The following is a 27,117-nucleotide window of genomic DNA, read 5'->3' on the forward strand; positions in this document are numbered from 1 at the left end:
ATTTTTTATTTATTTCCTTATTATTATTAATTTTTGCAACGCATAAATGAGCTAAATCCACATAAAACCAATATATAGCTCTATGGCAACACATTAATGTATCTGGGATCATATAAATTTTCTTTCTATTATTTCTTTTCTTTATTCTTTATGGAGAAAATTTTCTCTACTTTTTATTGTATGATAAATTGGGGGTGGGGGATGAAAATTCGTAGAACGAAATGGCAAGCGTAATTATCACTTTGACCACCCTCTTTATTTTCATAATTACATCTTTGTTTTGGAAATTTTTATTTTTTTTTGGTAATCCCCTTACATTTCATTTTTATTTCACTTTAACCTAAAATTTTATTATTATCCTTTTATTTCATTTTTGTCTCACGTTAATTTCTTTCACTAATTAAACTATAGTCAACTAATATATAATTTTATTAAAAAGATAATTTAAACCCCTTTTTAATTCAAATATACAAAAAAAAAAAAAAATACTTACAAAGACCAACCATAGATTTTTTTTTAATTTTAGTCATTAACAAACCATTATTTGTCCATTTGAAAACAATTCAATAACAAAGTTATTATATTTTCTAGACATGGGAATATAGTATTTGACCCGTTAAACTCAATTATATAAATTTTATTTTTCAATAATATATATATATATACATATAAAATATTAAAATCAAAATGATTAAAAAATATATTTAATTAATGGTTAGTAGTATAAAAAATAATTATATATACAAAATTAAATATTAATTAGATGAATTAAAATATTACATATAAAAAATAATATTAAATAATATCGATAAATAATTAATAAAAATTTTAATATACATAACTTCTATTTTATTTTTTTGGTTTAACAAGTCATTAACTAACGTGTACTATCGTGTTATCATTGTTATGAACCCTATATTGTTAAAATAAATCTAAATATTAATAATATTGTGTGGGTTTGTATCATATAAAATTTTATCAAATCTAATCTTCTTCACATTGTGAAACCATATTCTAGGTCCTACTTCCCTGTTTCCCAAATAGCAGGCAATAACTGCAATATAGTCTCAAAGCATAGCTAATAAAAGTTAATATAGTCTTTCAGTCACTGCTGCAAAGTTAACCATAAAATAACAACAAATTAAACATAAGTAATTAAATCTAACTAGTTCAGTGTTGGTGATATATTTAATAACAAAGCCAGTAGCTTTTCCCCTCATCTTTCTAGCTAGGACCAACTCTTCACCTCAAGGGAGCTACTATAATCAGTACTAAAAAAACTAGAATCCCCTTAGAAGGGAAAAAAAAAAAACTAAGGGTTGAGTACTTAGGGTACTAGGTAAGTGGTTTTAGTTTCTTAAAAAATGGAAACCTATAGCAATAGTAAATTAATATTGCTAGCACTAATTACCATAGTAATGGTAATACTAATATGAGAAAAGCAATAGCACAAATAGAAGTCATATATAGTGGTAATAATGTTAAGAATTTGAAATAGTCAATAATAATAAATTCAGTTTAGAAACAGGGTGAACATCAAGCAATCACACAACTATTTAAAAATAAGTATACTTTGTTTGACAAATGTATTTCCCTGCTAAACAAAGCCTGACAAAACAAAGTAGAGTCCATACGCTTTATCCTACATTCGCATCCAAACTGCATATACCTATTCCCTAATTTTTGGTTGGTCAGACCAAACTAATGGTACAATCTCAGCTCACAAGCCGCTATAATCAATCATATCAATAGGATATCTACAATGTATCAAATATAACAATAGTTTAATCTTATGGGATATGAAATCATAATAGATCATTAAATCCACACATCCAGCATTCAATATATGTAGCGATGGAATATTTAACAAAATCTTAAAATAAGAAGATATAATTCCAGTATATGTATATGTGTGTGTATTAATTTAAAATCATCAGATTTTCACACTGGGCAATATAATGAGGTAATTCCATACTGGGCATTTTTACTCAACACAAAAAATAAAACAAATAAAAAAACTTTAATATTCTAATTTAGATATAGGTCCTACACAATAAATTAAATAAATAAATGTTAAAAAAATAAATTCATAAATTCCACTTCATCACTTGTATCACTTCATCACGACTCCTAATATTGCCACGTCGCCAACTATGCCAACTTATCGTATACATGGCAACCTCCATGTCACCACTTCACCACATCAGCACCGCAACCTCAACTTGACATGTGGCATGCCACATCACCAAGAAGATGCCACATCATTGCCTTTATGGCCTGCCACCTCATCTTCCAGTGTCACGTCATCATCACGGGGTTAAAACCCAAAATGATCAGATCAATCAATTTTGCCAACATGCAATCTCAACCTGTTGTTTGCTGCCGCCGCTAAGCTTGCAAGTGCAAGTTCGACAACCGGCGGCACCCATAATCTTCAAGGCTCAACTTTAAATTTCAAGGCTACAAAACGCAAATCCCAGTTTACCTTCTCTACATGCGTAGGAGGGTTACATAATCTAACCAATTTGATACCTGCACACCTCTAGTTTCAAAGGTTTCTGACACCATCACTGCCAATCAACTATCAGCCGACTCCATTTGACCCGAGATCACCACCGTTCCTACCCTTCAAAAATTTTATCAATCCATCTTTAACTTCATCGGAGACATCTAACCAGCAATTTTTCAAAAAGAAACTCACCTGAAAACACTTCAACCCACCAAACATGAAATTTGAGTTTCCAAGATTCAATAAGTGTAACTTTCTGTTGCCTTGTTAGATCGTTTATGCAAAAGTTCAAGAGTCTAGAGTAGTTGAAAAGAAGCAACACCCGCAAAATTTGGGCCAAAATGTCGCTGGAAAAGTTTAAGCTCCGACGAGACAGTAGCTGGTAATGGGATGGCAGGACTAAGGGTTCCTAGTTGAGTTTGATCAAAATTGAGGGTGTAACACAAAGTGTTTCAGAAAAGAGCTCTATTTTACGGTGCCAAAGAATTTGCAAAACAACCACTCCTACACTCTCCCTTTCTGTCTCTCTCTCTCTCTCTCTCTCTCTCTCTCTCTCTCTCGCTAACAGATCGACAGGAAGAAGAAAGTGAAAGGGAAGGCTTGCTATGGGTTTAGCGTGTGGAATGGAGGGTAAAATTGTAACTTCGTTTAATTACGTTATGAAAGCACCAATCTGTTCATCAATTATCAAGTCGCACTCCAAACCAATTAACTTTAGCATCAAGGGCAAAATCGTCTTTCACAAAAAATTAAATACTTAAACACCCAACATTTAATTTTTGTTGGTCCTTAAATAGAAATTTTGAGGTATTTAGTTCAGTAAGAATTTTGAAAATTTTAATATGTAAATAAAAGAAAGTAAAGTTGTTAACATTTAGAAAACCTCAACTATCAAAAATTTAATGTAGGTGATTAGTCTCGCACTACAACATATATTAACTTTTATAACATATCCAAAATGCTATAAAAGATAAATAATTACATTTTTAAAAATATCATCACAGCTATAAAAAATTTTACTTTTTTAATAGCATTTTTGAAATATTATGCTTAATGTTATAAATAACCATTTAATAGCATTTGTTTTATACTATTATATGTTTCAAAAAAGTTACAAATGTTATATTTTAGCATTTGATACGCTATGTTAAATATATTTTATAGTATTTGAAAATGATGTTAAGTAGATTTCATAATATTTTAAAATGCTATATTAAGTATATGTCATAACATTTCTAAGTTCTATGATCAATACATTGATTGCAATGGTAAATGTAATATTCAATACCTTTATAGCATTTGAAAATTCTATGTTAAGTTGATTTTATACTATTTCTAAATGCTATAATCAATATATTAGTAACAATTATAAATGCAATGTTAAATACATTTTACAGCATTTGAAAATGCTATATTAAGTAGAATTTATGGTATTTTTAAATGCTATGACTAATACACTGATAATAATTATAAATGTAATGTTAAGTACTTGGTCTATCATTTGAAAATGCTATGTCAAAAATATTTTATAGCATTTATAAATGTTAAGATTAATACATTAATAACATTTAAAAATGCTATACGAAATATATTTCATAACATTTAAAAATTTAATACAATGATAATTCAAAATGACACAAAATATCTTTAATGACATTCAATAAACTAGTGGCACTCATAAAACATGTCATAAATAATGTGTAACTAAAAGTTAAAATGACACTTTCAAATATCATTGAAAAAACTATTAATAACATTTTAAAATGTTATTAAAACGAAAAAAAAAATGCTACTAAATGAAATTAGTTATTTGGTATAATGACATTTGAAATTAATGCAGTAAATAAATAATTACATTTATAAATGTTACTGGATATTATTAATTCGTTATTATATAATAAATTAAAAATGACACAAAATATTATTAGTAATATTAAAAAAATGTTACTAATATTTTTCATATTAGTATTAACTCAATATTTTAAAATGTTACTAAATACTATTAGTGACATTAAAAACAGTTTAACATTTTTCATTTTAATTACATTAATTATTGTCATTATTTAAATGTCTTATAAAAATATTAATTTTCATAATATTTCATTCCATTTTTTAAATTTAATTTAGCATTCTATTTTTAATCATTATTTTATTTTCAACCCTAGATACCAATTATTTCGAATATTTATATCTATATATATATATATATATATAAATATATATTAAAATTGTAAAAATATATTCAATAAAGAATAGAAGAATAATAACATTGATCCATAAAAATTATACTCAATAAGTATTCAATAATAGTTGTATAAATAAAAAGCACCGATTAAATTAAAATTAATTATTCCAAAAAAATTTCATAAAAATAGTCGAGGAATAAGAGAAATCCACTATTGCATCACTACGGATCACGTTGATGAATATCATCAAATAGAATAATCCATATCTTCAGAAAAATATGTAACAAATATTTACAATTAACTAATTAAACCTCAATAATATAATAGAAATAAATTGATTAAAATATAACATTACCACAAATAGTCAAGGCCATGTAATAGATGCTCCAATGACTTGTCTAATTGTTTTAAATTGATCAAATGTTTTAATCAAGTGTACATTTGACTTCAAAGTAAATGGAATCATTACTCCCACAAAATTAGATCCTAATTGTTTGACAGCTATTTCAGATAATGGATCTTTATTAGCTAGTACCCCAATGACAACAGTTTCTATTTCATGAAACAGGTTTTTAAACAATATTTTATCACCGACCTACAATTGAATATCATATAATTTTCAAAAAAAATTGAAAACTTATTGTTTAAATTTAAATAATATTGATTATTATCTCAGTAGAAAGATGATTTAGTGATGATAGTTGTGGCATATAAAATATGCTAGCATTAAAAGCGTATATGATAATTAAATAATTTAGTATATAAAGCATTTATTTATTTTTTTAATTAAACATAAGAAAATATTACATAAATTAAATAAAAATAAATCAATACCTGTAAGGATTTATTGGCTGCATCATTTGGAACATTTGCATCACTAAATGAGCAAATCGCTTTAAGATTTTGAAGTTTAAATTTTAAATTAGTTACTTTATTATATAATGCTTCAATGGTAGTTTGGTATGACTTAGAGTAAGATGTATCTTTCCATACATCAATTGGGTAAACACCAAGCCTATACATTCTAACTCGACTATTTTTATCTTTTTCCATACTTGTGCAAATGCATCATTACGAATAGATTTTTGCAATGCGTCTTAACCATCCTTATCTTTTAATTACAATTATATGTAATAAAATAAAATGAAGATTTAAGATATCCATATATTAACTTAAAGAATTTCATCACTGCAAATGTTAGCACAAATTATATTAAAGCTTCCTTTGTTAACATACCAAAATTTCTCTTGTTTTTTTGTTGTTAAAAGATCCATCATTTCTTGTATAACAAGTTTGAAATAGATTGATACATGGGGAAGCGTGTACTATCTCCTTCTTCTACAAATTTACAATGGGTGTACAAAAAGTTAAAGAGTTATATAAATTATAAACTATATTTTTATATAATATATACCTTATATGCTCTAAATTGTGCAAAGCTCTTTGTTTGTATGATGTGATTATACTTTTTCTTACCATGACTCAATTAGTTTCTAGAACTTGTTGCCTAGAAAAAATAACTAGTTACACATTATTATCAATCTTTTTATAATATATTATTATTTACCAACTTGTAGCTAGTGTAAGAAACATATATATATATATATATATATATATATATATATATATATATATATATATATATAATTTTTATCAGATCAGATATGATAGTAGAAAAAGCCTAAAACTCTATATATATGTATATATATATCTTAGCATTTCCATGGCCCATTCTTTCAATAAGTGCTTCTATAGATCATCACATTGTAACAGTCTAGCCCAGACCACCCGCATGTAAATATTGTCCACTTTGGGCCTGGGGAATCCTCTTACAACCCAGTACTCATGGGTTTAAAACACGTCTACAAGGGAAAGGTATCCACACGCTTATAAGCCATGCTTCGTTCCCCTTTCCAACTGATGTGGGACTTCACAATCCTCCCCCATTGGGGCCCAGCGTCTTCGCTGGCACACCGATCCGGGTACTGGCTCTGATACCATCTGTAACAGCCCATCCTAGACCACCCGCATATAGATATTGTCCGCTTTGGACCTGAGGAATCCTCTTACAACCCAGCCCTCATGGGTTTAAAACGCATCTACAAGGGAAAGGTATCCACAAGCTTGTAAGTCATACTTCGTTCTTCTTTCCAACCGATGTGGGACTTCACAACATACTTTTTTATCTTTATATAATATTTGTTGCTCAAAGTTCAAATGCTCACTATAATACTCTTTTTTAATGTAAGCCTTCTATATACTCAATTTTTTCCATCTCTTATTATTATCCCAATGAAACTTGATAATTTGTTTGCTTTTTATCATCTGGTTGGCCATATTCATTATATACAATTTTATATTTTTCACTAGAAGGCATATCCTAAATATCTAGCATTTATATGGGACCTCGAATCTTTTTATGAACATCATTATATAACAAAATCATAAATTAAAAACTAATCAAAATCTACTTTGATATAATATGTTTTATTTTTTTCAATAAAATAAATACCTAAAGTAGTATCATTTTCTGTTGAGTCCAACATGGCTTGTAAAAGATAGCAATGTTGCATATATGGATCTATAGTAACTATACTTAGTGTTGAGTCCAACATGGCTTGTAAATAATAACAATATTGCATATATGGATCCATAGTAACTATACTTTACACAGAATAAAGTTAGTAATAAAATATGCAATTGAATTAAATATATCTATAATATCTAAATCACTAACTTAAATATCAAGTTGGTTGAATAGAAAATATATACAAAATTTTAAAAAGCAATGGCAGAAGAGATGTACATTCAAACTCATGCACAAGTCCTTTGGAGCCAAATTTTATTTAATGTTATCAACCTAAGAAGATTTTTGTTAAAGATCACCATAATTTATAAAGCTCAAAAGAAATGACAAAATTTATCAAACATAACAACCATGCACATCATATGCGCCAATCACACAATCATTGATCTAATGAACAACACATTCCATAATAAACTAATTCATGTGTTATAGTATTAAATGATAGCAATAAAAGTACACACCACATTAAAAAAATTAAAAAAGAAAAAACAGGGTACACATTTAAAATGTACATCAATGCCAAACTAAGTAAATTCCAATATTTTATTCCATCAATGTATGCAGAGAAAAGAAAAGGAAAAAAAAAGAAGTAAAAATATCAATGAATTCCACCACCATATATTCACATTAAATTCTTACATATATAAATGTGGTCTTAGGATCTTAGGGTAAAAGTGGCAATATTTAGAGGTAAAAGTGTTTGCAAGGAGTTTCAAACTATAATAAAGAACACCACAAAAGCATTGAATTACCACGACTTCATATAATAAATTAAGTAGAGCAACAGAATAAATTAAAAAAATATTTTCTTATGATTTTGGCTGTGATATATGGAACAATTGAATATATAAGAAGATTATTTTTTTCCCTCACTAATTAACCTTTTTTTTTTCAAATATTGGAAAATATTAGCCTTAACCAAATCAAATATTTGGCATTTTCTTATCCTCCTCATGATGTAGGTGTTTCATAACTTACTTATGTTTTTGCTATCCTATGTATCCTTATGAGAATTATTTATATTTTTGCTATCCTATGTATCCTTATAAGAATTACATCTAATAATACACAAAATATTTTTGAAATTAGGACTTGTCCCAAAAAAAAAAAAAAAAACGAGTTCAACATAAAAAATATATAATGCAAGGTTCAAACTTAGTAATGGCTCGGTTAACAATGCATAATATGAAAATATAATTTAACATCTAGATATAGATATATTCAACAAGTCCAATATTTATTGAATTTCCAAAATATTCTCTATAATTTCATATGATATCACTAATAATTGGATGTATATTCTCATCTTTTCTATTAAAAAAAAAAAAAGTTTAACCTTCTCAAGAGTTGCAAACTTTCTAAAAGAGACTTATAGGAAAAAAAAAAAAAAACAATAGAGGATAGAAGAGATTTATCTTCATACCAAAGAACTTAATCATAAGCTTTTGTATAAACTCCAAACCAGTACTAGATGATAGCTGGGGGTAGGGGTGGGCAAAAACCGAACCGGACCGATCAAACCGACCAAACCGACATATTTGGTTTGGTTTGGGTTGGTTTTAATTTATTAATCGGTTTGGTTCGGTTAAATATATAAAAAAAAACCGAAACGATCGGTTCGGGTTGTAGGTTGGATGAAATTTATCCAACCCAACCCGCACCAAACCGATCATCAATTAAACTAACATTTTATTTTACTTTTATATATAAATATAGTATATAATTATAAAATAAAACTATTATTTTATTTACTGTGAGAATGGGATTGAAGAGTGTGGAAGAAGACTTTTTAAAATAATTTTTATTTTTATGGATTGTTAGTTTATTTAATTATAAATTCATTTTAAAATTTAAGATTTCAAATATGGATTGTATTCTATTTTATAATTAATAATGGTTGTAGATTTGTTATAGAATTTATTTGTTGGTGTATGATGTATTTGTATAATTAGGTTGTAGTTGTAGACTTATATTATAGTTATATGATTTTATTTTGTATTATCTTACTTGTATTGTAGTTGTATAGTTTCATGTTGCATTGTAGTTAATAGTTAGTTTATTTGGTATTTTTGCTAGTTGAATGTATATTAAAATTATTTAATTTAGATATTATTTAATTTAGATAATAGCTTGAAAAAGATGCTTAATTCAAAATATAATGCATGAATATGATTGAAGATTGATAATTAAAAAGGCCTAAAAAAACTTTATACAATTTTGAACCCAATATGTACAATTTTTGTCTCAAAATAGCATAAATAAAAAAATTTGGGCCGAGATCCAAACCGATCTAAACCGTTAACCCAACCCAAACCGACCAAGGATCATCGGTTTGGTTCGGTTCGGGTTGAATATGGTGGTCGGTTTGGTTTGGTTCGTATCCAATCCAAACCGAATTGGTCGGTTCGGTTTAAAAAAATCTATAAAACCGAACCAAACCGCACCGAGCCCACCCCTAGCTGGGGGGAAGCTGCCATATGGAAATTAATATTTCCCTCCAATCAAACTAAAGGTAGGAAAACAATACCTCAAAAAAGAAAAATGTAGAAACTAAAAGTGAGGAATAGAAATTAATATAAATGCAGATTCTTTAAGTGACCTTAGGAGACCTAAATTAAATTTCTCTTTTAATCAATAATTATCATCAATTATGGTTCAAATATTTAACTATTATCTATTATCATTATGATATATATTTATACATACATATATATAAATATATATGTGCAAATTATCTTAACTCTTTTTCGTTTTTGTTAAAAAAAAAACTCTTTTTCTTCCCTTTTATTGTTATTGTTACACACACAATAGCTTTGATATCTTCTTGTCCCTTAATACATGATCATATTACATTCTATGCCTTTTCAATTGCAGGTTCTAAAATTTCTTCTTATATAATGCATAATATATATAAAGAATACAAAGTTTAAGGAATTTAATGATTTTGAAAATATGACAATTATACTAATTGTTGGCTTATTTGTTTTTTAGCAATGCCTAGTCAAAAGTCATCTAGCAGACTAAAAGGTGTAAGGAATACTTCTCAGCAAGAAGTACCATTGAATGCAGTAGAAGCATTTCAATCACTCATTGATTCAACAACTACTCACGAAAGAAAGTCATGGTCAAAATGTGTTGGAGGTGATGAGTATCTAAAAAGCAATTTGCCACATAAAGATACTTATGTAGCCAACTTTGATTCAACATATGAGCATACGAATTATCTTACTGTAGTCCATTCTCCTACTTGTAGGCAATAGTCACTGTATGGAAACATGGACGAAAATCTTGAAAAGAACATTGAAATTGCTCATCAAGTAGATTCGGTCACACATGAACAAGTAAATGATACTGTAACTTTAACAGAACTACCAAGTAGAGTACAACAAAAGAAAGGTCCAACAAAAGTGAAGAAAATTGGTCGGCTTATAAGGTTGAAGTTAAATTTAATGAAAATGAACAAGTTGTTGGTGTTGAATTTGTTCGTTTATCTTCATTTTGGGGATCTTTATTGCATGAAATTGTACCTTTTACAATTAAGGGTTGGAGAAATGTTCCCAAAAATATTGAAACAATTTTATGGATAGCTATCCAGGTATATTTTTCTATCTTTTTTAAAAGCAATAATAATAATTATTTAAACGTATTATTATTCAACTTAACATTTAAACTCTATTTACATGTCATTAACATTTCAACTTTTAGGAAAGATATAAGATTGAATAAATGGGTGAACTAGGGAGAGCATCAAAATCAAGATTGATTGGTCAACTGAAACAAACAGCTAATGAACAAAAAAGATTAAAGTTGAAACCAAGTAATATCACATCAGATCGTGACTAGAAGAACTTTATTAAACAAAAAACAAGTGCGAAATTAAAGGTATGTAGTAAAGAATTAGCTAAATAATTATGAAATAGACTTGACATATGATTATATAAATGTTATATGTTTAACCCTTTTCATGCTATAAGTGACAAATTCAGAGGTATGAGAAAAAAATAGATCCCCCACACTTGTAGTCGCAAAAGATTTACTTGATTAGCTAATGATATGACAATTAGTTTCATTTGTGTTCAGTTTTTTATTTAATGTTGTGCGAATTTTAGTAATATATTTTGTTTTTAACTGTGTAGAAAAAAAAAGTAGTAAAAACCTTAAAAAATTGGTTGAACTACAGTTTGGTTACGAGCACATTACTAAAAAGAATGGAGAAACAATAATGTCGTAGCATCTAAAGTTATTGTAAGTTTTATTGTTTTTATAATTTACTACTATTTTTTTTAATTAACCATTTTAGTCATTTTACTCGTATCCAATTAGTGATTCAATTATTATTCTTTTTGCTCTCTCTCTCTCTCTCTCTCTCTCTCTCTCTCTCTCTCTCTCTCTCTCTTTTTCTTTCTTGTTTTTACATTCTTTCTTTATCTTCTATTTTAATCTCTTGTATAGATCATATCAACATTTATTTTGATGCCTTTTTTATTTTATATTTCTTTTTTTTGGTCATGCGTTTATTTTTTTATTTTTTTATTTTTTCATGAATTAGAAATGACTTTGGATCCCTTTTTTTTCCTTTTTTTTATTTATTTTATTTGGTGAATGTGTTAATAAGTAATTATATAGCAAATGTAAAAATTTTATGTTCATGAAATATTTTTTTTATTTTTAAAATTTTTTTTTTTAAGATAAGCTCAAAAAAGTTGAGGAAAAATCATCATCTTCTCCATCACATTGGCAAGAAGATGCTTTAACAAAAGTCCTTGATTAAGAGAATCCAGGAAGAATAAGATGGATTGGTAAAGGAATTAGCCTTACAAGATTATTATTACTTCAATAAAGAGATGATTATATCAATCAAATGCAAAATAAGTAAGTAGCACTAGAAGACAAAGTGGCTTGTATGAAAAGTTTAATTCATAATTTGATGAAAAATAAGGTAATATTACATTCTATTAAATTAATTATCTTTTTTATTCTTAATAATCCATTTGTGTGGTTAATATTTCTATGAATATATAATTAAACTTGTAGAACCATAATCAAACACTTGAGAAACCATCAAATGCTCACCTGTCTTCTACCTTGGTAATTTTATTTTATTTTATTTTATTTATGGTGTTCATATATACATATATTTATAGCTAATAATATGTTTTTGTAAGTGACACTTATTTCCATTTTTTTGATGCCTTGTTGGTTAAAGAGTATGAACAATAACTCCAATAAAAACAAGTGCAAATTGTTAGATTGGGTTGGTCAGAAGAAATTGTTGCTGAAGACCGTTGGTCTTCAAGTAATCCTACAGATTTTGTTCATCATATTCCTTTTGGTCCTAATGCTATGAGAATTTGGCTTGATGTGGCAAAGAAACCTACAACATATTTATGGAGATCAATATCGAATATGAATAACATTGACGATGTTGTAAATAGTATAGTAGCTTGGCTTGCGGACAAAGTTATAATGGAGTAAATACAATGGTAATGCACTATAAATTTAATTTTGTGAAATTGAATTTTCATATTAACTTTTTACATTGTAGACTAATATCATTTAAATTATTTATTGTATCTTTGAAAATGAAAAAGCCACTTTCATGTAATTAAAATGAGTAATCCAATAAACACAATATACAATAAAAAAAAATATTATGTTTAAATATATACTCAAATAACTTGCAATATATATGTCCTTACCAAAAAAAAAAAAAAAAAAAACTTACAATATTTATGTATGTGTATATTCACTTGAATAACCATTTTATGTTTTGTTGGAGGTTCTTGAAGAATATATGAAATAATGTGAAGATCTAAGTTTAGTGATACAAAATTGAATACTCTTTAAGGTTATATTCATTGAACAGTTGAGTAGATATGTTAAGTATTTATTAATATTTGATTGTTTTATGATGGTAGTTGAGCTGGATGCAATTTTTAGTTACAGGTTTTACATTATTTGACAATGGTAATATGGTTTTATGATTATAAAATTATAGTTTGAATTTAATTTGCTTTATTTTTTTATGTTTATTATTCGAATTTTTTTTTTTTTCTAAGAAAATATATTTGTAAAGTTATAATGAATTGTACGATAAGCAAATAAAAAAAATGCCATAAGCAAATAAATGTAAATTATATTATATATATATAGATAAATATTTTATTTGTAAGTATGCTATTAAATAATTTATTTGATCATTACTATGCTATTAAATAATTATAAATTCTTTTAATAAGTAAAATTTCGAATATACCAGTTTAAATAGCTATTATCTAATAACATTATGATTTATATATATAATATATATTATCTTAACTCTCTCTCTCTCTCTCTCTCTCTCTATTTTTTTTTCTTTGTTTTAAGAGTCAATATTAGCAATTTGAATAAAAAGAAAATAAAAATAAAAAACTATTTGATAGCTTTTTCTTAAAAATTTGGTTTGTTACACACATCTTATACAATTCTCAATTGTAACACCTTTTCAAGCTTCTTCTCTCTTTTTGAATTTAACTTTTCCATCTATCGTCTAACAAAAAATCAAGAGAAAATATTTTATTTTCAGCCATCTTCACAGAAAAAAATATATATATATATATTGTTTTGCTTTTTGTATCCCATGCACTTTTCTTCAACAAAAATTGTAAAACAGCTTTTTTTTGTTAACTGTCCCAAGCTTATCAGATTTGAGTCAGACCTAGTATGTACATATCATGATGCACAATTGTTCCACAAACTGACTATCAACCAAAATAGTTATTTTACCTTTTTTATATTACATGTTGCAAAATTTGGATTTTCCTTTTTTATATTACATGTTGGAAGATTACTTGAAAGCCTTTGTACTGATTGGTGAAACAAGTTTTCGTGAGTTTACCCCGTTAACAAGTTATATTAACCGGTCTTGATGGATTGACTCATTACAGACCTAATTCATTACTATCCCTTAATCAAAACCCTTTAAGTGGTAAATAGATTCGTATTGTATTAATAAGTCATGTTAAAATTTACAAAGTTTTAATATTCTCTTGTAAATGTCCATAATCTTTTTACTAAGAGTAAATATCTAGAGTTTAAATCCTCGAATCTTTGATATGAAAAGAAAAAAAATTACCTATTATTTCTTACAGTATTTACGTCTAAAAAAAAATTATAAATGAATCATAATCAGAGTAATTAATGGATTACCTTTTTTTTTTTTTTTTTTTGTGAATACTAAATGGATTACTTGTATATATAGAATCTTATGAAGATTTATAGTCTTAGATTAAAAGAATATGAAACTTGGTAAACATGAATTCTCATGTTTTTTTTTTTTTTCCAATTTACCAAAAAAAAAATCAATTATCATGCTTTTGGAAAATTATTAAACAACAATTCTCATGTTTTTGTTTTATTTTCCAAATAAGAAAAAAGTTGGACTATTTCTAAAAGTTTCATATTGGACAGCCCAACAAATTTATGCCACTAACTAATTACTTTCCAATGCAAAAATAATAGTAATAAAAAATCAAAGCTCCTAAATGACATAAGAGGAAGTTCAAAAAAGAAAAATGAAATAACTATTATTAATTCATGAAGACCAACATGTAAGGTCACCTCTTGCTCCCCAGTTTACTCATGGGCCATGGTGGGCTTCCAAATAAAAAGTTGGACTATATGTAAAAGTTCAGATTGGGACAGCCCAACAAATTTATGCCGCTAACTAATTGCTTTCCAGTAAAAAATAGTAATAATAAAGAAAATCTCCTAAATAAAAATGAAATAATTATTATTAATTCATTAAGACCAAAATGTAAGGTCACCTCTTGTTTCCCTGTTTATTCATGGGCCATAGTGGGCTTCCACCTATCCAATTGGATCTTCTAGCCCATCCCCTCCCTTACACCGCCAACAATGCTGTCACACTTGGGCCCATCTTGGACCAGCCCTTGACAATGGTGGAATAATTGGAATTATGTGTTTTATCCCTTTCATCTTTGACATTCCAATCTCTCTCAATATCAATTTCCCACCCTCAATCTGCTAGCCGGTGTCTCCAACCATGGAGGAGGCTCTTGATGAGGTTGAGTGTTGGAACATTGATTTTTATTTGGAACTTTTGAGATTTGACACCACCACACAGACCTCCCCACCCAAAACAAAAAAATAAATAAATAAATAAACTCAGCTACTTTCAACTAAATATATATAATGGACCAGGTTTGGATTATTTCTTTTTATAAAGATTGATTTGGATTATTTCTTTTTATGTAGGTTGCTCTAAGATTCAAGGGAACTGAAACACTGAACTACAAATACTATCTTTTGAATGGACCAGGTTTATATAAATCTCAAAAGTATAGTCAAAATCAAAATAAATAACGCCATACACATTGAATACATATCTTTATCTAAAAGTATTGTTAATGGTCAAAAAACATGCAAAATCATGCATAAAGAAAAAAAGAGAAAGAAAGAGGAAATTTATTCTCTTAAAATGTTATGCAAAGATGATTTTCATGATGATTTTAACTACCTCACCTCCTCAATGATTAATGGGTAGGCTGTGGGTAAGTTCAATTCTACAAGTTGTACATAGAAAGCACAACAAGGCAAAAGAAATAGTGGAACAATTATTAGGAAGCAACCCAGGAAAATTACTACTTGCTTACACATTGGAAAAATACAAAAAAGTACTTATTTGTTTGAGCAAAAAAATAAAAATAAAAACAAAAAACAAAAATGTACTTACTTTGTTTACTCTTCTTTATCATACAGACTAAATGCCCAAAAAAATTTTATAATAAAAGAAGAAAATAGCCATTCAGAAATAAGTTTTTTTTTTTTTTTTTTTTTGCTTAAAGAAATAAGGGCTTTTGTGCATACTGTTAGGTTTCTATCATTTTCTTAATAATATAAGGATTAAAATATCTTAAAAGTTCAGAAACAAAAATTAAGAGTGATTAAATGAAAGTGATATTATGGTCATGTGAGAATTGCTACCCAAAAAAATTATCTATTTCATGACGTTTCAAGACACCTGTTGAATGAAAATATTTTAAACAAATTTCTAGACATTTCTTATAAATCTCATATTCAAAAAAATAAAAAAAATTTCCAAACTACTTTCTTAGAACAAGTTTGTTTCCTCCTGGATTTCCCTACCCAATAACTTGCAAGTAAAAACACTTTCAACTTTATCGTAGACTAGCAGTCATTGTCTCTTATCTCCCACTAAACAAACGAAAGAATAAAGAGAAAGTTAAAAGTAAAACCACCCTCAAGATAACAAGGGGTAGAACAGTCTTTCCATCTCACTAAAGGACTAAAATAGAAAATTTCAAAGTCTTTTCAGTTTTCAGCTCCCTCCGGAGAAAAAGCGAAATAACAAAAAACCAGAGGGTTACAAAAGCAAAACCACAAAGTTTACAAAATGATTGTTTTAACCAGAAAATTTTGCAAGGCATAAAAGAGTCGGTGTTTTGAGACATTGTACAAAGATTCGAATCTTCCTTCCTATCCGAACATTCCGAAACAAAATGCGGATCTGACGGCTATAAAACTCAATCAAATCTCCGTTAAGCCCCGTCCGTACCCAAAATAATAAATTCCAACTCAATTCTCTGGCATCCAAACGCACAAAGCCACGTTCTTGCCAACAAGGAACAACAACCTTTTACAAGACCAACCTGTCAAAACTCCCCCCATTCCTCTCTGTTTCTTTCTATTTTCTCTCCCCGCCGGGAAATCCCATTTTCCGGTGGCGGGAACGGAGCTTTGACTGGTTAATCCCATCTGGGTTTTCTTTGAGGTTGAGTTTTGGTTCTTGGGTTGGTGTTGGAAAATGGTGATGTCTGTGGTTTCTCCGAGGAAGTCTTTAACGGAGGTTTTACAGAGGGTTGGTGGATATTCTTCTTCTTCTTCTTCTTCTTCTTCTTCCTCCTCCTCCTATGGGAGTCACAGTCAGCTCAAGAGGTTTGGAAATGAGAGCGAGGATGATTATGATGAAGATGGGACTATGGAGCTCGTTCAGATTGGAGCTGAGAGGACAAAGAACGTGCTGATTCTTATGAGCGATACCGGTGGTGGGCATAGAGCTTCTGCTGAGGCTATCCGTGCTGCTTTTCAGATCGAGTTTGGGGATGAATACAGGGTAATGTTTTTTTCTTTTTTTATCCCCTGATTCTGGGTTCTCATGGACTTTGCTTGATTTTCTCTTTTGTCTTTTTTTCTTGACTTCTTTTGACTTCCCTCATTTCGTTTTAAAGTGTTTGGTTTTCGTTTCTGGTTGTTTTTGCATGATTTTATTCTTTTGGTCAGATTTCATAAGTCGAAAAGTTTTAATGTTTTGGTTTTGCGAAATCATTCATGCTGTTCATGCAAATTCCGTTGGAAAAGCATACCATTTTGTTGTTGTTCCTCAAAACTTTTGGCTTTTTCTGTCCAATGTCGGGTATGTGGTTTTGATATTTTGATGGGAGCTACTTTCTTCGTTTTGATTGGTCTTTTTTTCTTTTTCTTTTCCTTTCGCATAGAGATTATGCATAATTTGTATCTCTTATTGTTTTGTTTTTCTTGGATTTTCTGCTTCTCTCTTTCTCCCCCTTCTTTCAGCTCCAACTTTCTTTCCTTTTATTTTATTTTATTTTTTATTTCTGGATAAAAGTTTTCTTCCCTTTCGTTGGTCACCTGAGATTATCACTCTCAAGATCTTCTCATATAAATGACCCCTAAAAGATTTCCTTTTTTGATGATCCCATCTTATTTACCTGCTAATCTGATTTGTAAATTCTGCTGTTGAATATATATATATATATATTTTTTTTATTTTTTTTCTTGACATTTTTTTCATTTTTCCCTCTTCTCTATTTCTGGTGATTTTAGGGTTTATAATTTTTATGTTTCTTGATTTGAGTTGGTGAATTCGCAGCCTTGTTATTCCTCTAAAACTAACGTGCACTATTTTTCATCTTGGATTTCATCATATACAATCCCTTAACTATTCATTTCTTTCCTGTTGCTGTTTTGTTCTAATGGATTGTGAATTTGTACTCTTTTTTTTTTTTCTGTAGATAATTGTGAAGGATGTTTGGAAAGAATACACAGGTTGGCCTCTAAACGACATGGAACGATCCTACAAGTTTATGGTGAAACATGTGCAGCTGTGGAAGGTTGCATTCCACAGTACCTCTCCTCGTTGGATACACTCGTTCTATCTTGCTGCTATCGCTGCCTACTACGCCAAGTACATTATACGAACCCTCCTTCATTCTAAACCCTCAGATTAATTTAGTAAATGAGAATTTAATAACTTCAAGTGGGGTATTGTTTTCATGTAAGCTTCCATATTGTATTGCTGGATATTATGGTTTGTCATCAAGGTCTAATTAAAGAATAGTATTAGTCCAATTTCCCACTTTAAATATTACCACTTGCAAAGGACTCGAGAGAATCTTTTGACCTCTTCATTTATTCACTAACTTTTTATTGTCTTTTTCTTTGTGTTAGTCTTTGTCTTACACGTGTTACTTAATCATAGGTTACAAGTCTGAAATTATTGCAAAATTTTTTTTTATCTTTTCTTAACTTTTTGGCTTGTCAATGAATTATTTCTCTAGATGGAGAACATTATTCGAATTGAACTAACCGTAGAATCTTAGTTTTGATGGGATTTGCTAAGTTTTATTGTATTATGTTTACGAAGGGAGGTGGAGGCTGGTCTGATGGAGTACAAGCCGGATATAATCATTAGTGTGCATCCGTTGATGCAGCATATTCCTTTGTGGGTTCTTAAATGGCAAGGCCTTCAGAAGAAAGTAGTTTTTGTGACAGTTATTACAGACCTCAATACCTGCCATCGTACATGGTCAGTTAATGAGACTGATGAAAAAATTTCGGCTTTCGTTAGTGCTTTATGCTCATTTGCAATTCATTATTATGGTTCTCTGTATGTTCTAACATTGGAATCAAATTTAGGTTTCACCCCGGGGTTAATAGGTGCTACTGTCCATCGCAGGAGGTAGCTAAAAGGGCTTTGGTAGATGGCCTTGATGAATCTCAAATTCGAGTTTTTGGCTTGCCCATTCGCCCATCTTTTGCACGTGCAGTTATTGCCAAGGTGGGTGTCTGAGATTACAGTATGTGTTTTTGGGATCCAGTTATGGAATGCTGACTTTTAATTGTTCTTTGGTCGTACATTTATTGGTTGTTCAGGATCAACTAAGAGAAGAACTTGAGATGGACCCTGATTTGCCTGCGGTGTTGCTAATGGGAGGTGGTGAAGGAATGGGCCCTGTTAGGAAAACTGCTAGAGCACTTGGAGAATCACTCTTTGACAAACAGACTGAGAAACCAATTGGACAGCTAATTATTATTTGTGGCCGTAATAAGAACCTTGTCTCCACTCTTGAATCTGATGAATGGAAGATTCCAGTTAAGGTGATTGTTCTTGTTACAGCATAAAGTTATATGGGAAAAAAATGTTATCCAATTTGAACATTCATAAACGATTATTTTTCTTTGTGTAGATAAGAGGGTTTGAAACCCAAATGGAGAAATGGATGGGAGCTTGTGACTGCATAATAACAAAGGTAGGTTCAGCGGTTCTTGTCTTGATATTCCCTTTTCAAATATCTCCATTGTGTCATGAGCACTGGACTGATGAATATTCATGTGTTTTTTTGTATTTCATAGGCTGGACCTGGTACAATCGCTGAGGCATTGATCAGGGGGCTTCCCATTATTTTAAATGATTACATTCCTGGACAAGTTAGTGATCAATTTCTTTCCCCTTTTCAATAAATGCATTTGCTTAATAAACTTGATCCGTAAACAGTTTCAATCTTTCACATTAACCTGCTTCCCCTCCATTTTCAGGAGAAGGGCAATGTGCCTTATGTTGTTGACAATGGGGCTGGTGTCTTCACTCGGAGTCCCAAAGAGACGGCCAGAATTGTAGCAGAATGGTTCAGTACCAAGAAGGATGAGCTCAAGATAATGTCAGAGAATGCACTTAAACTAGCACAGCCAGAGGCCGTCTTTGACATTGTGAAGGACATCCACGAGCTTGCCTCGCAGCGGGGGCCTCTAGCAAACATACCTTACATACTGACATCGTCGTTCACTAGTATAATTTAATTTTCACATAGCAGATGCTGTGTCTTCTACTGTTATGTTTGTTAATAGAATTCCATGTACAGGTAGTTCTAATACCATATCATTCTTTGGTCTCAGTAGCTTAGTGACCACAATGGGTTAACAAGCTCTGATATTTGAAAAAGGAGGTTGTAATTTTTACAAGCTCTGATATTTGATCGGGGGGTTGTAAACTTTTTTTCTTAGGGGAAGATAGTAGGATGATATTGAGAATTCTAATTATGTTGTAATGTTCTGCTCTAGTGTCAATACTCATTTTTCCCTCCGTTTCTGTTCAAAAATGACTTTGCCTTGTTGCTCACTCAAATGATAGGTGGGCCTACAATATACCATTACAAGCTTATCCAAATGACTCGTTTTTATTAATCAACCTTTTTTTTTTTGGGTCCAATTGTATGGAACTTGCTTCAAGGTCCTGCTTATTTACCTATTTGACACATACGATGATGTACACACTTGTAAAAGAGTCATGGACAATGGGGCTTCTAAGTATGGGAAGACAATGGGACTTCTAAGTATGGGAATAAGTGTTCCAAGTCTCGAAGCAAACTAATAACCAATAAAAAATAAAAATAAAAAATCTGTAAGCAAACTGGTTTAGAGTACACTTGGTTGAACCATTGAGGGTTTTGGTCATGTTATTCTAACGTATTAAATGGATAGGAATAGGATGCTGAATCTTTCAGACACAGTAATGTGGAATTTTAGGTGTCCTCGAGTATAGAATTTTATTTTATTTTTTATTTTTTATTTTTTTGGCCGTTGCTAGACATCCACGGAATCTGGTAGTCAAAAAAAAGTGTTTTTAGTTATTTATTGCTCTAAATCTGTCAAAACCATAGCCTGTTTTTAGTTATTTATTGCTATAAATCTGTCAAAACCATAGCCAAATATAATATAATAAAAGTGTAGAAAAAAAAAGGAAAATAAAAGAGGAACAGGCTATTTGTATCACAGCCAAAGCCTTACAGATTAAGTTATAAAGCCAACCTAGGCTTTGGTGGCAGGTGCGTTTGATGGGGTCCCAGAGTGTCACGTTAAGGAAAACAATTGATCCCGTGTGGTCCAGACCTTGTTAAAAGGTAATAATAATAAGAAATTTCCAAAGATCTTATTTTTTTTTTTTTTTACCTTGAAAAAAATCCTTGTGGTAAACATCTATGTCAATTTTTGGGGTAAAACAATGTGAAAAGGTTGTAAAAAGTCTCTGGTCCAGCACAATACTTGGCAATTTTTAATTTTTTTTTCCAACTTTTATATATTTGGGGTTGAATGGTGGATGGGGATGAAAATGAAAAATCAATCGTTGAATTGGAGATGAAAAAGAGAATGTTTGTTTTGGTGTGACTTTCACCTACTTGCAATCAACAAGGGACACCATTATGTCTTATTGAGTACAATACCATATCAAAAATAAATAAATAAATAAAAATATATAAACTATTCCTTCTACTTAAGACGTGGGATAATTAAATTGCACCTTACACAAAATATACGACCAAGACTTGTAAGTTTCTAGTTTACCAAAAAAAAAGACTAATAAGCTTCTAAGTCAAGAAAAATAAATTAATATTAGGTTTAATATATTATTTGATTAAAAGATAGAGATATTATTTAAAGTATTTTTATATAAAAAAAAATTGTCAGAAAGGTACATTTGTGTAACTTAAACGAGACCATCAACCCCATTTTGTAATTTGATTATTTCTTCGAGGTTAATATTATTTTACCCCATACTGTTAAAATTTCTTACGTGGCCTTTAAAATTGTTGTTTTTGTGTGATGTCGGTCCCAATTAAACATTTTCAAAGGATGAATTTCATAAAATTATCCAAATACAACCCATGTAAATTTGTTTGAAAACAATTTCATTTTGTTTTATTATATTTTTGTGCAATGTGTATGTTTGATTTAGTCACAAATGCATTAGAGAAAACAATAAATTACATGATTAGACTAGAGCGATATCATAAAACACAATGGTTATGTGAGAGAAATGTTGGGAAGTTTTATAATTTTTTGAGGGGCAAAGTGCAAAAGTACCATAGTTTGGGGGTGAAAATGATATTTTATCCTTTCCTTCATCACTTAATGAGGTGGCTAAATCACGCCCGTCAACTAATTTGCTCTCTCTGGTACTGCCTCGCCGTAGGGGATCATTAACTTCTTCTGTAGCTGCTGCTTTCGTCCCCGTATAAGCAATCGTCTTCTCTCTCTCTCTCTCTCTCTCTCTCTCTCTCGTTGGAAGCTCCAAACTACCTCCTTTACAGGCCGATTTCGAAGCATTTTCCTACCCTGTTCTTCCAAAGTGAAAAATCCAGGTGAAGTCCTGTACTTATCTGCAAAATTCCATTATTTTTCCTACCCTGTTCTTTTTAACACGCTTAATTAGAAATCCGGGATAATTATTTTTCCCAATATTACATTGTACACATTTAAAATAATTTTAATCAGAAGCAATGCCTTTTTTCTCATATGTGCTCTGTTCTTGATCTTTAGTGCATATATTTTTCTGGGTTTTGGTTATGGAACCAGAAAGCATAAGTTGATTAGGTCCTCTTGTGTTATTCAATGTTTGTGAAGCATAATTTAATTTTGCGCTCGAATGGCCTCTGCAGAAATTTGATTGCATTTGCGAGAATCCTCGTTTTGGAATTCGACTCCTTGTGATTGTTTGGTACTCGCTTTTATCTTATCTGGCAAGAAATGGTAAGGGGATAAAGCTTTTTTTTTGCCTAACTTTATATGTAATTTCACATCGTTTTATTATATGATTTGGGTATATGTTGTTGGTGATCATGAATTTTTTTTCTTTTTTCCCTTCATTAACTTTCGTTGATTATGTTTAATAATTTAAATTAGAATTAAACCCGATGCAAGAAGCCATGAGTGTGACATTTTCATGGGCTGGTATTCATTGCTTTGTGCTCGTCTGTTTGTCTGGAATACGAAAAAATATATATATATATATATATATATATATATATATATATATATATATCTCCTTTTATGCTTGTGGTTTGTATTTATGCTAGTGTATATTGTTTAGCATTCAATTTTTTTTATTGGGGATAAGAATTTTAAGTTAAAGGGGAAAAAAAAAGTTTAAAAAAGAATTTTATTGGTATTCACTGGTTTTTTCTCGTAGTGAGGCTCTCTAGGTTTGGACGTTGATGTGTTGAGTCACTTAATGTTGCTATTAAGGGTGGTCAAATCCTATTGTGTTATGTCAAATTCTTGATTATTCAAGTATGGACTTTCTATTTCAGTAAGATTCTCCTTTCCCGGATGTTTAAATCTCTTCCACTTATTACCGTGCTTTCAAATAAAAACTTGTGATGGAGTTTCTCCAATGATACTCAAGAATGGCTCCAATGGCAGGTATATCATTCGAGTTTTGTGGATGAGGAAGGAATTACTAAAGCTTGTGGATGCCCTTTACTGCCTTTGAAAAGCCATATAAAGGGTCCTGCTCCTTCTTCAGGTCAAGGTTTGCTTTTGAATTGGAACTTGTGTTAAATAAGTGATTTAAAGAATATTAGATCTTCTTGTGCGTTGAATATGGAATTTCTACTATGAACACCTTGCAGATCAAACTGATATTGTTGATGAAGCAATTACATTCTTTCGTGCCAATGTCTTCTTCAGAAACTTTGATATTAAGAGCTCAGCCGATAAGCTCCTGATTTATCTAACGTTCTACATTAATGTGGCTTTAAAGAGGCTTGAAGGTTGCAGAACTTTGGCTGAAGGAACCAAGGCGATCATTAACCTGGGCCTGGAAAATGTTCCTGTGCCTGGTGAGTCTGGTTTTCCTTTTCCAGGCCTTTTCCCCCTTCCTCAGTCTCAGCGAGAAGCAGGTTATGTTTCTTCATTATGTTTGCCCTTAGTGAAAAGTTTATGGTTTAGAGCCTATTTACATTTAAAAAGAGTTTAAAAAAAATGTGATTTCCTTGTTAGCGTTGCTATACCCTTTTCATTTTTTATTGTAGATTTCTGCCCGTACTTTTCATTATCATGATGATGGCTAATTCAGTAACAAGAGCATTATGCAATTTAACTTCTTTTTGGGTATTGAAATATATTAGCTTAGGTATTTTCATTCTCACTTTTCAGTTAGATATACTTATTAAAAAAATAATAATAATAATAAATAAAAAAAGATCTGCTTCTACCTGTGTAGAAGTGTTCCATAAAATGTCCTAGATATCAAGATCAATTGATTTTAGGGTGTAGTTACGAAAAGAAAAAAAAAAAAAAAAAAAAAAAACGATTTTAGGGTGTTCCCATAGTTCCATACAAGCAGTTTCTAACGTAAAATTTTTAATTTTCTTGCGATAAGTTTAGTATATGGATTTGAAATCTAGGGCAATGGTTTTATTTGAGATTTTATGCTGTTGCATTGGGTCTGGCTATTCTTAATGGCTTAAAGTGTGGACTCAATTGACAACCTCGTGTCCTTACTTCTCTTTCCGTCTCAACGTTGAAGTTATGGAAATCGTGATTGATTTAAGAGTGTGATTATCAATTATTAAGTGATGGCTGGTATATGCCAAGTTTGTTTTTGACAAATGCTAGTATTTATCTTGGCATTTCTAGACTCATCGAGTTAGTATTACTTTCGAGGCTGGATCTTGAATATTTTAACCTAGTTCTAGACTAGCAATTGATCATATAAAATACACCTTCCATAGGGAATGCTTTCGAGAATGAACTCACATTGATCATTATCATGACTCTTTTCAGCAATCACATATGTCCATTGGTGATATAGCAGCTGAATAGGTTTCTCTAGATTAGAAAACCATGCTGCTAGATATTCGGTTTTCTTTCTCCTGCGTGAGATATTTTGATTCCATTTTTCCATTAGATAAAAGTAACTGCTGCTGTGAAAGCATCTTTTATTCTAATTTTTCAATTATTGAATGCAGAACTACTCAGAAATTATCTAAAGCAGATAAGGGAAGAAACAAGTGGGAGATTGTTGAGTGTTGCTTATAGACACAATGGGACTCCAAATAAGTGGTGGTTGGCATTTGCCAAAAGGAAATTCATGAACATTATTGTTCCTTAAAACAGTTTGTTGTAGAGCATATTCAATCAAAAGGTCACATATTGATATGATAAGAACATTTGTGAACATCTTCTGCATACCGAGGCAACTCTGGGGATGCAAATCAGGGAATTAGCGCTGTTAGGGATGGTTAATTGCACTACTCAGTTATATATATATATATATATATATATATATATATTCTTCTTTTGAAGAATGTTGTATCGGACCAAAATCTAGGCCATGATGTATTTTTATGCAATATTTGTTAGGTATATAAAATGTCTAGTGTCATTGTTTTCCTCTAAAACGGGTTCTTAATCATCCCGTTCCCTGTACACGAGGCGGAAACTGAAATTTGACGTTTTTGTTGTGGGCTTTGTGTTTGAGAATAGAGAGCAAAGAACAAGTTCATTTACAATTAATTTGCTAATTTGTCTTTGTTTGTTGGACTTCCAATAATTTTGCTAAATGTTTGGGAATCACATTAGAGATATTAAATAACTCATTCAGATAGATATGTCAAATACTATGTTGGTTAACATATTAATATTAATATATATAAATTTTTTGGAAGGATAAATATAATTAGACATAAGTTAATCGAATACTTGCTATTATAGATTTAATGGGTACCTCTTGTATTCATCAATGGATGGTAGTCAAAAAAATTTGTATTATTCAATGGTTGATATCCAAAAAAATTTTTAAATTTGATAAACAGAGGTACCGATGATAAGATTACTCTTAAGCCTATAATACCAGCTACTTAGCAGGAATACAAGCTTCTTTTCCCTTCTTTTTTTTTTTTTTTTTTTTGTGTGTGAAAAGGAATACGAGCCATTAGATAATCATCGAAAAAAAAAATCATATTAATAATTTGGAAGATTTTTTATTAAAAAAAAAAAAGCAATTAAGAGTTTTCTTATATTTATGTCTGTCATATTTTTATTTTTATTTTATTTAATTTTTGAGAGGAAAAGAAAATTTCATCAATCAAACGACAGGAACATCATTTTGCAATGAAAAGATTAACCAACCAGCTTCTTTCTCCATCCAAAACTCAAAACGCATCCATGGTTAAGGCATGATGGGCAAATGAATAAGCAACAACATTGCCTTCTCTTCTAATTTCCTCAAGTAAGAACACATTAGAGCCAATATACACCGAGTCACTAACCACCAAATTAACAGCCATTAGCCATTTGTGAGTCACTAACCAATTTTCCATCGTGGAAACCAGTAGCTGAACCAAATGAAAGGCCGTCGCGGATAGCTAAAAGCTCTGTAGTTAACACAGTACACCCCCTTGCGAACGGAACAGCAGAAGCAGCCTTCAAACGGCCATGACATACTCGAAATTACAATTCCAACACCCACCATCCCACGATCAACAAAAACGGTGCCATCAACATTCAACTGACCATTCGCTTCAAGCTACTCCAAGTGCAAAGCAAGTGTTACCATCCACCCACAACAACACATATTATTTTTTATAGCATGTTGAAAATGCTGTAAAAGATATATGATCGTATTTTTAGAAATGCCATGACAGCTCATGTTATAAAAAATTCTATTTTTTTTAAATGTTATGTTAAATGCTATAAAAAATTATTTAATAGCATTTGTTTTATATTATCATATG

At 30.1% G+C, this 27,117-nt stretch overlaps 2 protein-coding genes across 4 annotated transcripts; both read left to right on the top strand.

The window, feature by feature from the left end:
- The first annotated feature begins 16,747 nt into the window (after positions 1-16,747).
- Positions 16,748-20,762, top strand: LOC107407197 (monogalactosyldiacylglycerol synthase 2, chloroplastic). The gene is made up of 8 exons (XM_016014443.4): positions 16,748-17,417; positions 18,337-18,509; positions 18,969-19,130; positions 19,241-19,382; positions 19,478-19,702; positions 19,792-19,854; positions 19,958-20,032; positions 20,141-20,762. Exons 1-8 carry the CDS (start codon positions 17,109-17,111, stop codon positions 20,399-20,401), a joined length of 1,410 nt encoding a protein of 469 aa, XP_015869929.3. The 5' UTR covers positions 16,748-17,108; the 3' UTR covers positions 20,402-20,762.
- Positions 20,763-22,570: 1,808 nt separating this feature from the next.
- Positions 22,571-25,897, top strand: LOC107407198 (actin-related protein 2/3 complex subunit 3). Of its 3 annotated transcripts, none has more exons than XM_016014449.4 (5): positions 22,571-22,740; positions 23,038-23,128; positions 23,801-23,909; positions 24,010-24,219; positions 25,351-25,897. In XM_016014449.4, the coding sequence occupies exons 2-5, from the start codon at positions 23,126-23,128 to the stop codon at positions 25,491-25,493; spliced, it is 465 nt and encodes a 154-aa protein (XP_015869935.1). In that variant the 5' UTR covers positions 22,571-22,740; positions 23,038-23,125; the 3' UTR covers positions 25,494-25,897. The 3 variants fall into 3 exon arrangements, with proteins under 3 accessions (XP_015869935.1, XP_015869932.1, XP_015869934.1); XM_016014446.4 differs by having other exon boundaries at positions 22,582-22,740; positions 24,010-24,279; XM_016014448.4 differs by having other exon boundaries at positions 22,582-22,740; positions 23,801-23,903; positions 24,010-24,279.
- The last annotated feature ends 1,220 nt before the right edge of the window (positions 25,898-27,117 follow it).

Source organism: Ziziphus jujuba, chromosome 1, assembly GCF_031755915.1.
Source record: "Ziziphus jujuba cultivar Dongzao chromosome 1, ASM3175591v1".
NCBI lineage: Eukaryota > Viridiplantae > Streptophyta > Magnoliopsida > Rosales > Rhamnaceae > Ziziphus > Ziziphus jujuba.

What these genes read in the sequence shown, in the direction of transcription:
- LOC107407197 (XM_016014443.4), top strand. Translation starts at nt 17,109, where the DNA reads ATGGTGATGTCTGTGGTTTCTCCGAGGAAGTCTTTAACGGAGGTTTTA. An exon ending in CACGTGCAGTTATTGCCAAG is followed by an intron (nt 19,383 to 19,477) that starts GTGGGTGTCTGA and finishes TTGGTTGTTCAG; the next exon opens with GATCAACTAAGAGAAGAACT. An exon ending in AATGGAAGATTCCAGTTAAG is followed by an intron (nt 19,703 to 19,791) that starts GTGATTGTTCTT and finishes TTCTTTGTGTAG; the next exon opens with ATAAGAGGGTTTGAAACCCA.
- LOC107407198 (XM_016014446.4), top strand. An exon ending in TGCTCCTTCTTCAGGTCAAG is followed by an intron (nt 23,910 to 24,009) that starts GTTTGCTTTTGA and finishes AACACCTTGCAG; the next exon opens with ATCAAACTGATATTGTTGAT. An exon ending in TCAGTCTCAGCGAGAAGCAG is followed by an intron (nt 24,280 to 25,350) that starts GTTATGTTTCTT and finishes TATTGAATGCAG; the next exon opens with AACTACTCAGAAATTATCTA.